Genomic DNA, 15,227 nt, shown 5'->3' with positions numbered 1-15,227 from the left:
GATTTGCTTAGTGGACCAGCCATATGTTGCTACCTGATGCTTCAATAATTCAAAGGTCCATACTACATTAAGCCACTGATTTCCAAACAATTTCAACTAGTGAAATGTACTCTTTGATGGTCAGCCTATGCAGTGTGGTTTTGATCATGTTAAAAAAATCCATCCCCAGACCATAGAAGTTCAAATCTTTAGTTCAAGAAAAAATAAACATTTTATGATTCAAGACATTAGTTATTGTTGATTGCATTATCATACCTTCTAGTTGGCTATATATAGCTGTTCAGGAAACTACATACCTCTCCAGAATTAAATGATGGAATTAATTCAATGCCATCACATGGCTGTATACATTGTTTTACCACACAAACTATGTACAAAAAGACATGAAAACAACCCAACTATTATAGTCATCCTCACTATATGAGCCACATTACAACTGGGTATGTTTTTTTTTTTTTTTTCTCCACAATTTCGTGGTATCCAATTGGTAGTTACAGTCTTGTCTCATCGCTGCAACTCCCGTACGGACTCGGGGAGGCGAAGACACGACCCAACCAAGCCACACTGCTTCTTGACACAATGCCCGCTTAACCCGGAAGCCAGCCACACCAATGTGTTGGAGGAAACACAGTCCAACTGGCGACCGTGTCAGTGTGCATGCGCCCGGCCCGCCACAGGAGTCACTAGAGCGTGATGGGACAAGGACATCCCTGTCGGCCAAACCCTCCCCTAACCTGGACGACGCTGGGCCAATTGTGTGCCGCCCCATGGGTCTCCCAGTCGCGTCTGGCTGCGACACAGATCTGTAGTGACGCCTCTAGCACTGCGACGCAGTGCCTTAGATCAATGTGCCACTTGGGAGGAAATCACATTATATGTACCTTAGCTTTGATTGGACTGATCATGTCAACATCATACTTTCAAAATCTTAGCTAGCAAGCTAGACAAGCAGTCATCATCATGAATCACGTTGACAATCTACTGCAAATCGTTTTCAATCCTTGTCATTTAAAGAGGAAATTATAGATAAAATGTATCTGCTCATCGGCCATTGGACACAAACGTTACACAACAAGTTGGAAATCGCAAATTCAACAATGAGTGGTTTGGAAGGAATCAGTGGCTAACTCAGAGTGTTGCTAAGCAATCACTAGCCTACTATTCAGTGTTGTGGGTGTGTGGTCCAAGTCTGGGTTTATTGGCCTCTTTTCCCAGCTTAAAAGGATAAACATTCAACACCATGGGCAAGAAAAGTTTGAATACATTGGCCATGCTGTCAATCCAGCATGACTTTAGTGAGTTCAAGACAACTGGGAACTCTGAAAAAAACTAGCTCCGACTGGGAAAATACGTTTTGAACGGTCATCCGTCTGGGACTTGGAATTCCAAGTCTGGAACTCGGGCCTCTTTCTAGAGCTCCGACCTGAAGATCACTGACGTCATGATTCGAACTTGTGTTTTTCCGAGTTCCCACTTGTCTTGAAAGCACCATAAATTCAGATAATGCCAGACTTGGATGACAAAATTTGCCCACAAGGACTTCCGTGCCACCTTTCTGTTCAAGTGAGTACAGCACAACAAGGTGAGTCCAAAAATGTATTTTATATTACTGCATAAATTATGTAATATGCCAGGGAGATATGTATACTGTAACTAAGAAATTAATACTAAGTGTATGTTGTGTAGTAAGCTGTTAGTAGCCCATGTGCTTCACCTTAATAATTTGTTCCCTTTCCCCCTCATAACTTAGCCTACTGTTCTGACTTGGTGGTGCACATGTAGCCTATAGCCTGTTTTAGATAAATGTAATCATCGAATATTGTAAGAGCTTTCATTGTCTGCTTATATGCCCCCTTTATTTATCCTACGGTTCTGACTTGGTGTACAGGGAGAATACTGTAAGAATGGCCTATGCTCTGAATTCTGTCACTGTACATTTCAAAAGTTCTGAACAAATAGTTATGACTACGTCCGTCCCAGCTTGCTCATTAATGTCTTACTCGAAATTATGGATTGCCTCTTATGCGCTCGTCGTCCCCTTATGCCACTGTTTGTACATCTTAATTGTCAGTAGAAACCACATTTGTTGAGGCAAGTCAGCCATATCAGCTATGTTTTTTAAAAAGGCAGTAAATGAGGCTATATGAACTGTTTCGCTGCCAGACAAGGCTCCGCTGATAGCAAGGTGTAGCAGTGGTAAGGATTCACTCCATTGTGCTGAAAAGAAAGCTCTGCTGTTGGGATAGCTTTATGTAGGCCCTAACAGTTTGTGGGCACCGTTTGTCACCGTTATAGTGCAATTAATGTATTGTTTAGTGTTGTGTAGTGGCTTTGCTGGCATGCATCTTAATTTTTTTGTTGTTGAGTGTGCCCCACCAAGACTGACATGCTAAAATCGCCACTGGTGGTAAGTAGGATAGAGTTCAGGGAAAAACTTGGGGGAATTCGTGTTCCAGAAGAAGATAAGTCATTAATTATAAACTACTACTACTGAGTGGTGCAGCGGTCGAAGGCACTGCATCTCACTGCCTTCGAAAGTCACTGTATCTCAGTGCTGGAGGTGTCACTACAGATCCTGGTTCAATCCCGGGCTGTATCACAACCGGCCGTGATCGGTAGTCCCATACAGCACACAATTAGCTAAGTGTTGTCTGGGTTAAGGGAGGGTTTGGCCAGGGTAGGTCGTCAGTGTAAAATAAGAATTTGTTCTTAACTGACTTGCCTCGTTAAATAATTGTATTTTTATTAAAAAAAATATTAACTGGATGGTCATGATTAGAGCCTGGCATTATTTTTCGGGTCATGGGTAACTGCATAAATGGAGTGTGTCTGTAAGTGGACGTGTCAACAGAAGTGGGAGGATCAAGAGAAGTGGGTGTATGGAAAGCGAATCAGCTAATTGGGCAGATTTGTTGTCACTCAAGACCGTTTGTGGCGTGGCTGATTGGTCTGCATGACTAGTCGACTGTTGAAAACTGTAGCATTTTTAGCTCAGCCTAACCCTAACCTACGACGTTAGATCTCTTAGCCTGATATGTAAACATTAAGCTACTCATCACTGTTGATCCAGCCATTTTGTTGCTGTTTTTGTGTTACACCCATCGCTGTTGATCCACCAACTTCTTTTGCAACGCCAACTTTCAGACACTCCAAGCAAATATTTTTTTATAACTAACCTCATTGTTCTACCTGTGCTCCAAATATCCAGTTACCCACACTTGTCAATTTCAGCAGATCTGGGCCACGAGTGCTAACTGCGTAGTACGCAGCATTGATGTCCTCGAACATGCCAGCTGTGTCGCACGCGCTTTTACGACAGCGTACGACAGACTTCACTCCCACACGGCATTGCATTGCACGTGTGTTTCTAGCTAGTTTCGAGTCAACATGGTCAAGTCAAAAGCTACACGAAAGAGTGGAGAAACTATGAAGATGACAAGGTTTGTGCACTGAACTCACATTTTCAATAACTCGGGCCTCTACTGATATTCTTTACAGTGCGACTAATTAATTTAAATGAAAGGTCGAGAGCCACTGATGGTGTCAAATACACCAAATTACGCTAAGTAGCTAACCTTTGCGTTTTAGCTAGCTACCTGGTTCACCAAAGGAAAACTTTACCTGCCCGAATGCATAGTACCAACTGTAAAGTTTGGTGGAGGAAGAATAATGGTCTGGGCTGTGTTCATGGTTGGGGCTATGCCTCTTAGTTCCAGTGAAGGAAAACCTTAACGCTACAGCATACAATGATATTAGCCAAATCGCAAATTTTAGCTAACTAACGTGATTGGGTGTATTTGGCACCCTCAGTGGCTCTTGACCTTTAATTTCAAGTAATTAGTCGCATTTATTTCTTACACTACATGACCAAAAGTATGTGGACACCTGCTCTTCGAACATACCAAAATCATGGGCATTACTATGGAGTTCAGATCAAATTTTATTGGTCACATACACGTGATTAGCAGATGTTATTCCGGGTGTAGCGAAATGCTTGTGCTTCTAGCTCCGACAGTGCAGTAGTATCTAACAAGTAATATCTAACAAATTGCACAACATACCCAAAAATCTAAGTAGGAATGAATTAAGACTATATGTCTATGGACGCGCGATGTCAGAGCAGAACGGACTAAGATTCAGTAGAATAGAATACAGTATATACATATGTGATGAGTAATGCAAGATATATAAACAAAGGCTCCCCCCTTTGCTGCTATAACAACCTCCACACTTTTCCTGGCATACACCAAACCCAGATTAGTCTGTTGGACTGCCAGATGGTGAAGCGTGATTATCACTCCAGAGAACTTATTTCCGCTGCTCCAGAGTCCAATGGCAGCAAGCTTTACACCACTCCAGCTGACGCTTGGGATTGCGCATGGTGATCGCTTGGCCATGGAAACCCATTTCATGCAGCCCGGATGAACAGTTCTTGTGCAGATGTTGCTTCCAGAGTCAGTTTGGAAATCGATAATGAGTATTGCAACCGAGGACCAACATTTTTTACGCACTACAAACTTCTGCACTCGGTGGTCCTGTTCTGTGAGCTTGTGTGGCCTACCGCTTCGGGCCTGAGCTGCTGTTGCTCCTAGACATTTCCACTTCACAATAACAGCACTTGACACAGTTGACCGGGGCAGCTCTAGCAGAGCAGAAATTTGACAAACTGAGTTGTTCCATCATATGACGGTGCCATGTTGAAAGTCACTGAGCTCTTCAGTAAGGCCATTCTACTGCCAATGTTTGTCTATGGAGATTGCATGGCTCTGTGCTTGATTATTATAACCTGTCAGCAACGGGTGTGGCTGAAATAGCTAGATCCACTAATTTGAAGGGGTGTCCACATACGTGTGTGTGCTAACTACACGTTGCACAGAACTCCAGGGGCTAATGATGATGGTCTTTGGTAGATTAGTCAAATATTGATGGAATAAAAAGATAACTAAGTGCAAAGTAACAGGTAGCTCTTTTGTCCCCCACTCCAGTTCCCGTGAGACGGTGGTCCAGGGGATGGATGACGAGGATGACGAGGAGCTTCAACGGGCACTGGCAGATGACATCATTAGCGCTAGTGAGGATGAGGTAGGATACACACACATACACACACACACCTGCAGTAATTATCTTGAGCAATAATAAGATTGTAGCTTATCTGTCTATTTGGAATTTTTGAAACATGCAGGAAGAACATGAAAGAGGAGGTCACTATATTGAGAATCAGTATGAGCTGACTTTTCAAAGCACATGAATTCTGGATTGGTCGGTTCATTTTGGGTACAGTGTAGTGCTCTATACTGACCTTTTTTACAAGGAGCATGTTTGCTCCTAAGTTGAAAATGTAGGCATACAGAAATACATTTAGGAGTATGGGAAAAAATGTCTACAGGTAATAACGCTAGAATCCTTCATTTTCTCACTCACTGGTGCTCATAAATGAAAATTCCAGATCGCACTGCAAAATATTTACGTGCATATGTGAGTACAATGGACGAATGTAGAGCCCTGCTGTTTGTTTTGTCTGATACAGGGAGGCAGTGATGATGAGAGGAAACACTGCAAGCTGCTGGAGGCCATCAGCTCGCTTGGGGGGAAGAAGAGGTGAGAGATGTCAGAAAATTGTGCTCCTATAGTACCTTCCTAGATGAGTTGGGCTTCTGGAATTATACAGGAGAAATGAGGACTGGCAAACTTGGCCCACCAACTCATTATATTATTCACCAGTATGTAATGTTACATTTTTACTTGTATTGCTTTTGTAGTCATGTTTGATCCATTTCTTTGATGTGCATTGTTTTCACGATCAGGAAGAAGCTTACTGAACGGTCTGAAGCAAGCATTCAAGTGTCAGAATTCACAGTCAATGCTGAAGGTAAATGATGCTAAATGTACCTGATTTACTTATTTGAAAATGCCTTGTGCTTTTATCAAGGTTTTTTGTCAGTTAGTTTGTGAAAGTTAAATGACAGGATCCAGGAACCGTGATGGAAATCCAAAATGTGTTTGAACAATAAGCTGAGTCTGAACTGTATGTCTCTCCGCGTGTCATGACTGACAGGTGAAGGAGACAAAATAAATTTGTCTGACCTCATTGGAACCTTGGATAAGACCCCCAGTGCCTTAATCAAGACGAAGAAGCAGCTGAAGAACCTTCAACACAACCAGAGCACCCTGGAGACGCCCCTGACCAGGAAGGAGACAGAAAAGGTAAGACCACCGACAGAGGCAGGATGTCTAGTCTTGAATGCAGGCCACTGTTCACGACTCAGAGGATTGAACAAATATTCTTGTACAGATCCAAAGAGAAGTGGCTTTTGAGAAAACGTCAAAAGAGGTGTCTCGCTGGCAGAGTGTGGTCCTACAGAACCAGAAGGCAGAGCAGCTGGTCTTCCCACTGAACCAGGAGCCCTCTGGCCCCAAACGCATAGAGCAGGTGGTGGCTGGATGGAAGGTGGGTGTAAAAATATCCTTTTGAGTTTTCTGTTTGTGTAACATGATTATAAACTAATTTCAGATTCATATTTTATGTTTAAGGCCCAAACCCCCCTAGAACAGGAGATATTCAGCCTCCTACGCATGAACAAGCAGCCTCTCCATGACCCTGTCTTGACGCCCACTGAGGAGGCTTCTCTCAGGGCCATGAGTCTGGAGGAGGTGAGTCCCCGCCTCAAGCATGACATCCAGTATGTGGTCAGATGTGTAAAATAAGCTGAATATGGTGTGTTAGTGCTGGGCAAGGACAAAGGCCTGCACACACTACTGATATTGACTTCATTCTGTATGTGGACAAAACCGACAATGTACTGAAAAACAACAATGTACAAATTGGGGAGTTTTTCTAAATGGTTCTTGGTTGTCACATATCTACAACCAATATATAATACATTATTACATTTTTTTGCAGGCCAAGATCCGTCGGGCAGAACTCCAAAAAACCAGAGTACTACAGTCTTATTATGAAGCGAAAGCCAAAAGGGAAAGAAAAATAAAAAGCAAAAAGTGAGGGTTTGATATCCTTACCATGTAGTTCCCTATATTAATGAGGGTTTGATATATCCTTACCATGTAGTTCCCTATATTAATGAGAGTTTGATATATTCTTACCATGTAGTTCCCTATATTAATGAGAGTTTGATATATCCTTACCATGTAGTTCCCTATATTAATGAGGGTTTGATATATCCTTATCATGTAGTTCCCTATATTAATGAGGGTTTGATATATTCTTACCATGTAGTTCCCTATATTAATGAGGGTTTGATATATCCTTACCATGTAGTTCCCTATATTAATGAGGGTTTGATATATCCTTATCATGTAGTTCCCTATATTAATGAGGGTTTGATATATCCTTATCATGTAGTTGCCTATATTAATGAGGGTTTGATATATCCTTATCATCTAGTTCCCTATATTAATGAGGGTTTGATATATTCTTACCATGTAGTTCCCTATATTAATGAGGGTTTGATATATCCTTACCATGTAGTTCCCTATATTAATGAGAGTTTGATATATCCTTATCATGTAGTTGCCTATATTAATGAGGGTTTGATATATCCTTACCATGTAGTTGCCTATATTAATGAGGGTTTGATATATACGTACCATGTATTACATACCCTGTATTAACGAGGGCTTGACGCTTTATTTATTTTGCACTACAAAAGTGAACTGTTGTATTGATTTTCCTAAATTGTGCGGTGATAAGAAATTCCTAACTTCTGTAGCTGTAAATTCTGCTGGAGGATGAGCAATGCGAAGTACAAGGAAATTAGCTGATCCAGGAGGAGGTTTATTAACTGAGATGGTGGAAGGAAGGTGGCATGTGAATGCTGTAACATCACTGCAAGGGAACATCAGAGGCACTACATGATGAATAACATTCACATTTCTTCCCCAGATACCACAGGGTACAGAAGAAAGTGATGCGTAAGGAGTATCTAAAACAGTTTGATGAAATGGTTAAGACAGACCCTGCTGCTGCCTTGGAGGAACTGAAGAAGATGGAACTGTCAAGAATGAAGGTAGTAGGCTTTGTGAGACCTTTACATGAAAGGAGAGAGTGATGGAAACAACTTGAAAGAACCTAAGAATAAACTGTGATTATTAGCATTAAACCTGCTTATTTTTTTTGTTTCATCTCTATTCCCACAGGAACGAATGTCTCTGAAGCACCAGAACAGTGGCAAATGGGCCAAGTCCAAGGCCATCATGGCAAAATATGATGATGGGGTAATGTGCTTTTAAACCGTTTTTAGATGTTTGTTTAAAAGATATTACGCTACCAGTCGCAATATTTTATTAGCAAAAAAAATTATTAAATGTATTGGGCAGTTTGAGAGAACCAGTGTTTTCAGAAAAGAGCGGTATCATATGGAGAAGAAATTTATCAAAATGTTTAAAATGTAAGTAGTGTCACAAAGATACCAATATTTTTTTCACGGCTAAAATCAATATAATCTGCACATGAGAAAATGCAAAGATGGTGTGCATGTAAACATGCTAACTGTGGTCAAACGGTAATATTGTTTATACTACTCTTTATCAATCTTACATAATGTAATCAGTCACCAAAGTTGATGGCAATTTCATTTCTAGTTTAAAATTCTGTTGTTTTTTCATTAAAAAGTGTGTGTGTGTGAGGGCTGACCTCTGACCTGTCAAATATGGAGCCCACTCCAGCTCTGTGGGCACTGCTTTTGCCAGAAGGATCCCAGCTGAGGAAGCCCTAATATGGATGCTGTGCTTTTAATCTGCACAAACTGAGCCGTAAAATACAACTCACAAATATGGAATGGCAGTCAAAATGTAATGGCAGTTTCAAATATGTAAAATGCAGGTCACAAAAGTAATCTGTGGAGTCACAAATGTCACATTCACAAAAACATATTCGACCATGTGTTTGTAAAATGTGCTGTATTAACCAGAAAAAAGCTATCTTGCATTTATTTGCTAATCTGTTTTCGTTAATGATGACTCCTTGGCTTTTGGATCATGACATACTGTGAAACTACAATGAACAAAAATATAAACACAACATGTAAAGTGTTGGTCCCATGTTTCAAAAAATTTCCATATGCACCGAAATCTTAATTCTTTCAAATGTTATGCACAAATTAGTTTACGACCCTGTTAGTGAGCATTTGTCCTTTGTCAAGATATGTCACACCTGTCAGGTGGATGGACTACCAAGAAGCTGATTAAACAGCATGATCATTACACAGGTGCACCTTGTGCTGGGGACAATAAAAGGCCACTCTAGCATGCGATCGGCATGTTGACAGGAATGTCCACCAGAGCTGTTGCTAGAGAATTTAATGTTAACCGGAACCCCGCACCAAAAGCCAATGATATTGCAGGGCGCCAAATTCAATCAACAGAAATCTCATAATTCAAATTTCTCAAACATACAAGTATTTGACACCATTTTAAAGATAGAATTCTCGTTAATCCAACCACAGTGTCCGATTTCAAAAAAGCTTTTCGGCAAAAGCAGAACATATCATTATGTTAGGTCAGCAACTAGTCACAGAAAGCATACAGCAATTTTCCAACCAATGGAAGGAGTCACAAAAAGCAGAAATGGAGAGAATTAATCACTAACCTTTGATATTCTTCATCAGATGACACTCCCGGGACAACATGTTACACAATACATCTATGTTTTGTTCGATCAAGTTCATATTTATATCCAAAAACCTCAGTTTACATTTGGCTTTGCCTCCAAAACATCCCGTGAATTTGCACAGAGCTACATCAATTTACAGAAATACTCATAATAAACATTGATAAAAGAAACAAGTGTTATTCACAGATTTAAAGATATTCTTCTCCTTAATGCAACCGCTGTGTCAGATTTCAAATAAACTTTACGGAAAAAGCAAACCATGCAATAATCTGAGTACGGCGCTCAGAGACCAACACAACCCAAAAAGATATCCGCCATGTTGGAGTCAACATAAATCGGAAATAGCATTATAAATATTCGCTTACCTTTGATCTTCATCAGAATGCACTCCCAGGAATCCCAGTTCCACAATAAATGTTTGATTTGTTCCATAAAGTCCATCATTTATATCCAAATGACTCCTTTTGGTTCGCGCGTTCAGTACACAATCTAAACTCACGACGCGTGGGCAGGTCCAGGCATTCCAGAATTCCTTTGTCTTCAGAAATGCAATGGAACTCAAGCTAACTCTCACATGAACGCGCATGGTCAGATCGTGGCACTCTGGGAGAGACCTTACTCAATCCCCTCTCACTCGCCCCCACTTCACAGTAGAAGCATCAAACAAGGTTCTAAAGACTGTTGACATCTAACGGATGCCTTAGGAAGTGCGAAATGACCCCATAGACACTGTGAAGTCGATAGTCCAAGAGTTGAAAAACTACAAACCTCAGATTTCCCATTTCCTGATTGGATTTTTCTCAGGTTTTCACCTGCTATATGAGTTCTGTTATACTCACAGACATCATTCAAACAGTTTTAGAAACTTCAGAGTGTTTTCTATCCAAATATAATAATATGCATATATTAGCAACTGGGACTGAGTAGCAGGCAGTTAACTCTGGGCACGCTTTTCATCCAAATGTGAAAATGCTGCCCCCTAGCCATAAGAAGTTAATTTCTCTACCATAAGATGTTGGAGGCAACGTTTTATAGAATTTAGAGGTATGTCCAACCAGCCTCAACCGCAGAGCATGTGTATGGCGTTGTGTCGGCGAGCGGTTTTCTGAATTCACCGTTGTGAACAGAGTGCCCCATGGTGGCGGTGGGGTATGGGCAGGCATAAGCTACGGACAACGAACACAATTGCATTTTATTTATTTTATTTTTACCCCCTTTTCTCCCTAATTTCGTGGTATCCAATTAGTAGTTAGTCATGTTTCATCGCTGCAACTCCCGTATGGACTCGGGAGAGGCGAAGGTCGAGAGTTGTGCATCCTCCGAAACACAACCCAACCAAGCCGCACTGCTTCTTGACACAATGCCCACTTAATCTGGAAGCCAGCCGCACCAATGTGTCGGAGGAAACACTGTACACCTGGCGACCATGTCAGCATGCACTGCGCCCAGCCCGCCACAAGAGTAGCTAGTGCACAAGGACATCCCTGCCGGCCTAACCCGGAACAACGCTGGGCCAATTGTGCGCCGCCCCATGGGTCTTCTGGTCGCGGCCGGCTGCGACACCGCCTAGACTCGAGCCCAGAATCTCTAGTGGCACAGCTTCACTATGATGCAGTGCCTTAGACTACGGTGCCAATTGGGAGGCAACAATTGCATTTTATCGATGACAATTTGAATGTACAGCAATCCTGATCCTGAGGCCCATTGTTGTGCCTTTCATCCACCGCCATCACCTCATGTTTCAGCATGATAATGCACGGCCCCATATCGCAGGGATCTGTACACAATTCATGGGAACTGAAAATGTCCCAGTTCTTCCATGGCCTGCATACTCACCAGACATGTCACCAATTGAGCATGTTTGGGATGCTCTGGATAGACGTGTACGACAGTGTGGTCCAGTTCCCGCCAATATCCAGCAACTTCGCACTTCCATTGAAGAGTGAGACAACATTCCACGGGCCACAATCAACAGCCTGATCAACTCTGCAAAAGAGATGTCGTGCTGCATGAAGCAAATGGTGGTCACACCAGATACTGACTGGTTTTCTGATCCACGCCCATACTTCTTTTTAAAGGTATCTGTGACAAACAGATGCATATCTGTATAAGGGCCTAATGAATTTATATCAATTGACTGATTTTCCTTTACATGAACTGTAACTCGGTAAAAATCTTTGAAATTGTTGTATGATGCCTTTATATTTTTGTTCAATGTGTATATACGGGCAAATTTACAGACAGATTTTTATTTAAAAGTGGCATTCTATATTTGAAATATATCGCCATAGGGTATGTGTCATGAGACTGAAATAAATTGGAGACTGATTTGGTTTCTCTTTGTCCCCAGGCTCGCAAAGCCATGCAAATACAGCTGGAAGTGAACAAAGATCTGACCCAGAAGTTGGTAATCCCTGCTGACGAAGATGAGGAGGATGAAGAGGAGTCAGCAGAGACCTTGCCAGACTTTGTGAATGATGTAGAGCCCATACTGGACCAGGTGAATCCATGGATGAGAGGCAAACTTTCTACAGAGCCTATGATGCAGGAGGAAAGCAACCGTTTAGATCCTCCCGTTTGGCCCAGAGAAGTGGGAAAACCAGGGGAAGGATGGGACGACCAAGAGGAGGATGAGGAGCAGATGGAGGAAACTGAAGAAGAATCACTTTTAAGAGGGTTTGAGGAGAGGCGGAAATTGCGTCAAACTGAAGATGTTGAGGTTGCACCTATGTCTATGGAGGAGAATGACGGTAAGGTGATTGATATAGTGTGTCACAATGTAGCATCAGGTCTTTGCAGATTAGTTTCTTATCATGATCAGGAGTGAAATGACATTGGGACAAGTTCCCGGTTTTGTGTTTGTGTTGTCTCTCACAAAGTACAACTTCTTTTCCATTCAAACTCCAGATGAGAAAAAAGCTGAGATTTTAGACATCTCTGACGATGATGAAGAGGCTGTAGAGATTTCAGATGATGAAGAGGCTGTAGAGATTTCAGATGATGAAGAGGCTGTAGAGATCTCTGATGATGAGGAGGCTGGACTCTCAAATTTCACCAGCCTGTTCCATGGGCTAGTGAAGAACCACATGGAGCCTCCAGCTGACCAGCCCAAGGCAAGCCCAGGTACAGGCCAGGAGGAGAGCCCTGCCCTGCTGGAGGAGGGCCTGGTGCGGGTTAGGACCCTGGAGGATGTGGAGCTGCTCAGTCAGGACATCTCTGCCAGTGACACAGCACTTCTGACCACCCAGACTCCGGGCACAGAGGAAACAGACACTCAGTCTGCAACTCAACAGGCAGACAAAAAGAGAAAGAGAAAGAAAATGATTGATCCCAATGAGGTTCTGACCAAGGAAGCAAAGGTCATCAAAATGCCGTTGGCTCCAACAGCTATTGAGGATGTTGAGGTAAGGTACACAGTTCAAAGACCAATACATGTATTTTTCAAGGCGGATCTGAAACGAGCGCCCTTCGATTTGCAGGAGGATTCAATGCACCAATTAGCTCACCTTCCTGCAAAAAGATCTTTACGTATCCTATGCTGTTACCTGGGAAATTAAACTCTGCCTTTTCTGTCCTGTATTGCCATCTCAGGACAAGGAGGAACAGAGGATCATCATTAAAGAGGCCTTTGCAGGGGATGATGTCATCTCCGACTTCCTGAAGGACAAAAGGAAACAGGAGGAGGCAGGAAGGCCGAAGGTTATTGACCTGACGTTGCCTGGATGGGGAGAGTGGGGGGGCCTCGGTCTCCAACCTTCTCGTAGTAAACGCAAGAGGTAAATTGTAGTCTTTTGACAAACTGCTCCAAGTAGTATCATGCAGGCTTAGTGAAGGTATTTTTGAGTTTGTCCCCCTAACATGGTTTGCTTTTTCGTCTACTTAAGATTCCGGGTAAAAGTTGCTCCGCCTCCACCAAGGCAAGACCAAAAGCTCCCTAACATCATAATCGCAGAGAAGCGGGATTCCTCCATTGCTGCACACCAGGTGACCTAGCTCGTGTACTATTTAAAACAAAGATATGAGGTTGTTAGATGAGGATGGTCTCGTCCCCCCCCCCCCCCCCCCCCCCCAAAAAAAAGTGTGACAATGAGTTCTGGTTTAACTTCTAATTTCTTCATATCTTGCAGGTGTGTCAGTTACCGTTCCCATTTGAGAACCCCACACAGTTTGAGCGCACCATCCGTTCTCCTGTTGGCCACACCTGGAACACCCAAAACACAGTGCAGAAGATCACAGCGCCAAAGGTCATCACCCAGTTAGGTGCCATCATTGAGCCAATTGCTCGGGAGGACTTAATAAAGAACAACAGACAGGCAGTCACAAGGCCCAGTATTAACCTGGAGTCAGACCAAGGCCCTCAGAAGAAAAGATGCTCCCAGCAAAAGAAGAAACACAAACGCAAAAGAAACTGATGGTCCTACTGGTTGTCATTACTGAAATGTCTGAGACTGTTGATAAGAACTCATTCTGTTCATTAGGTTAAGGGCTTGATTCAATCCGTATCGCTGAAGTTCAGCGCTATAGTGCGATTTGAAATGTCAAGGTAATTTCCAATTGGGCTGACATACAGCATTTATCGTATATGCTGTCTCTGCGAACGCAGACATGTTGCCTTTTAAGTGTCAATCACGCTACAGATTGAATCGAGCCGTCCAGTTGAATTTGACTGTAGAGGGTTCTGTGTCTACTGGTTATGTCTATTTTAGTGGTTGAGTCCGATGAGGGGAAACCATTTACATTTACATTTTAGTCATTTAGCAGACGCTCTTATCCAGAGCGACTTACAGTAGAGTGCATACATTTTACATACTGAGGCAAGCTGTGCGCTTTCTGGGCAGTAAATAAAACCTCGAAATGAGACCATGAAATTATGTTGTAAACCTGTATCTGAGATATATCAACATAAACCTGGTGTTCAAACGGAGGATATAAAAGTACACTTTCATAGGAAAACATCTGTTTTATGAAATTGTTTTTTGGGTTTAAAGTGCTTAATAAAACACATGACACCTAATAAAGCTCACTGTCTGACCCTTTCAGGACTATTCTGAATGAGGGGCTGTTTTCTTTTACCATTATGTTTATAACATTTTGCTACATGGAGTGCGTTTGCTGGAAAAAGTTGATTCTTGAGAGATATTCCACAAGTAGCAAAATAATTTAATCAACTCGTCCAGAGCAATGGTCAGTAATCCATAGATTAGAGCTGCTCATGGTGTAAAAGCTTACTGTTGATGACATGACTAGGAGATTATATATAGTTTACTTGGTCACATTGCACAATAACTTTCCATTGCAGTTCAGAGAATTTGACATCAAGCCACGAGTCCAGTGAGCATAATTGTTAGTTTTCATGGCTGTATGTGGAGAAGAAAGAGTTGCTTTGTTTTGCCATGAAAAGAAAAACATGTTTTTGGGGAAAATAGAATGGGGAACTGTTGCTCTTGCGCGTGGTCAAGGGTTCACCTGACACCCCTGTTGGTGCACGGGCATGTGCACGAGTGGTGAGAAAAATTGTCATTTTTCACAGCAGTGTGTGGAGAAGAAAGAGTTGCTTTGTCTTGCCATGAAAAGAAGAAGATAAACCTTTTTTTGTGGG

At 42.2% G+C, this 15,227-nt stretch overlaps 1 protein-coding gene across 1 annotated transcript; it reads left to right on the top strand.

Moving 5' to 3' along the window:
* Positions 1–2,946: 2,946 nt before the first annotated feature.
* si:dkey-251i10.3 (uncharacterized protein LOC553498 homolog) lies at positions 2,947–14,680 on the top strand. The gene is made up of 15 exons (XM_055935310.1): positions 2,947–3,440; positions 4,986–5,082; positions 5,528–5,598; positions 5,805–5,869; positions 6,056–6,204; positions 6,293–6,448; positions 6,532–6,651; positions 6,902–6,996; positions 7,901–8,024; positions 8,155–8,232; positions 11,979–12,378; positions 12,536–13,032; positions 13,220–13,404; positions 13,513–13,612; positions 13,756–14,680. Exons 1-15 carry the CDS (start codon positions 3,388–3,390, stop codon positions 14,038–14,040), a joined length of 2,475 nt encoding a protein of 824 aa, XP_055791285.1. The 5' UTR covers positions 2,947–3,387; the 3' UTR covers positions 14,041–14,680.
* Positions 14,681–15,227: the final 547 nt, after the last annotated feature.

This window comes from Salvelinus fontinalis, chromosome 10 (genome assembly GCF_029448725.1).
Source record: "Salvelinus fontinalis isolate EN_2023a chromosome 10, ASM2944872v1, whole genome shotgun sequence".
In the NCBI taxonomy this organism is placed as follows: Eukaryota; Metazoa; Chordata; class Actinopteri; order Salmoniformes; family Salmonidae; genus Salvelinus; species Salvelinus fontinalis.
The sequence above is the reverse complement of the archived record's forward strand: the minus strand, read 5'-3'. Positions and strand labels throughout refer to the sequence as shown.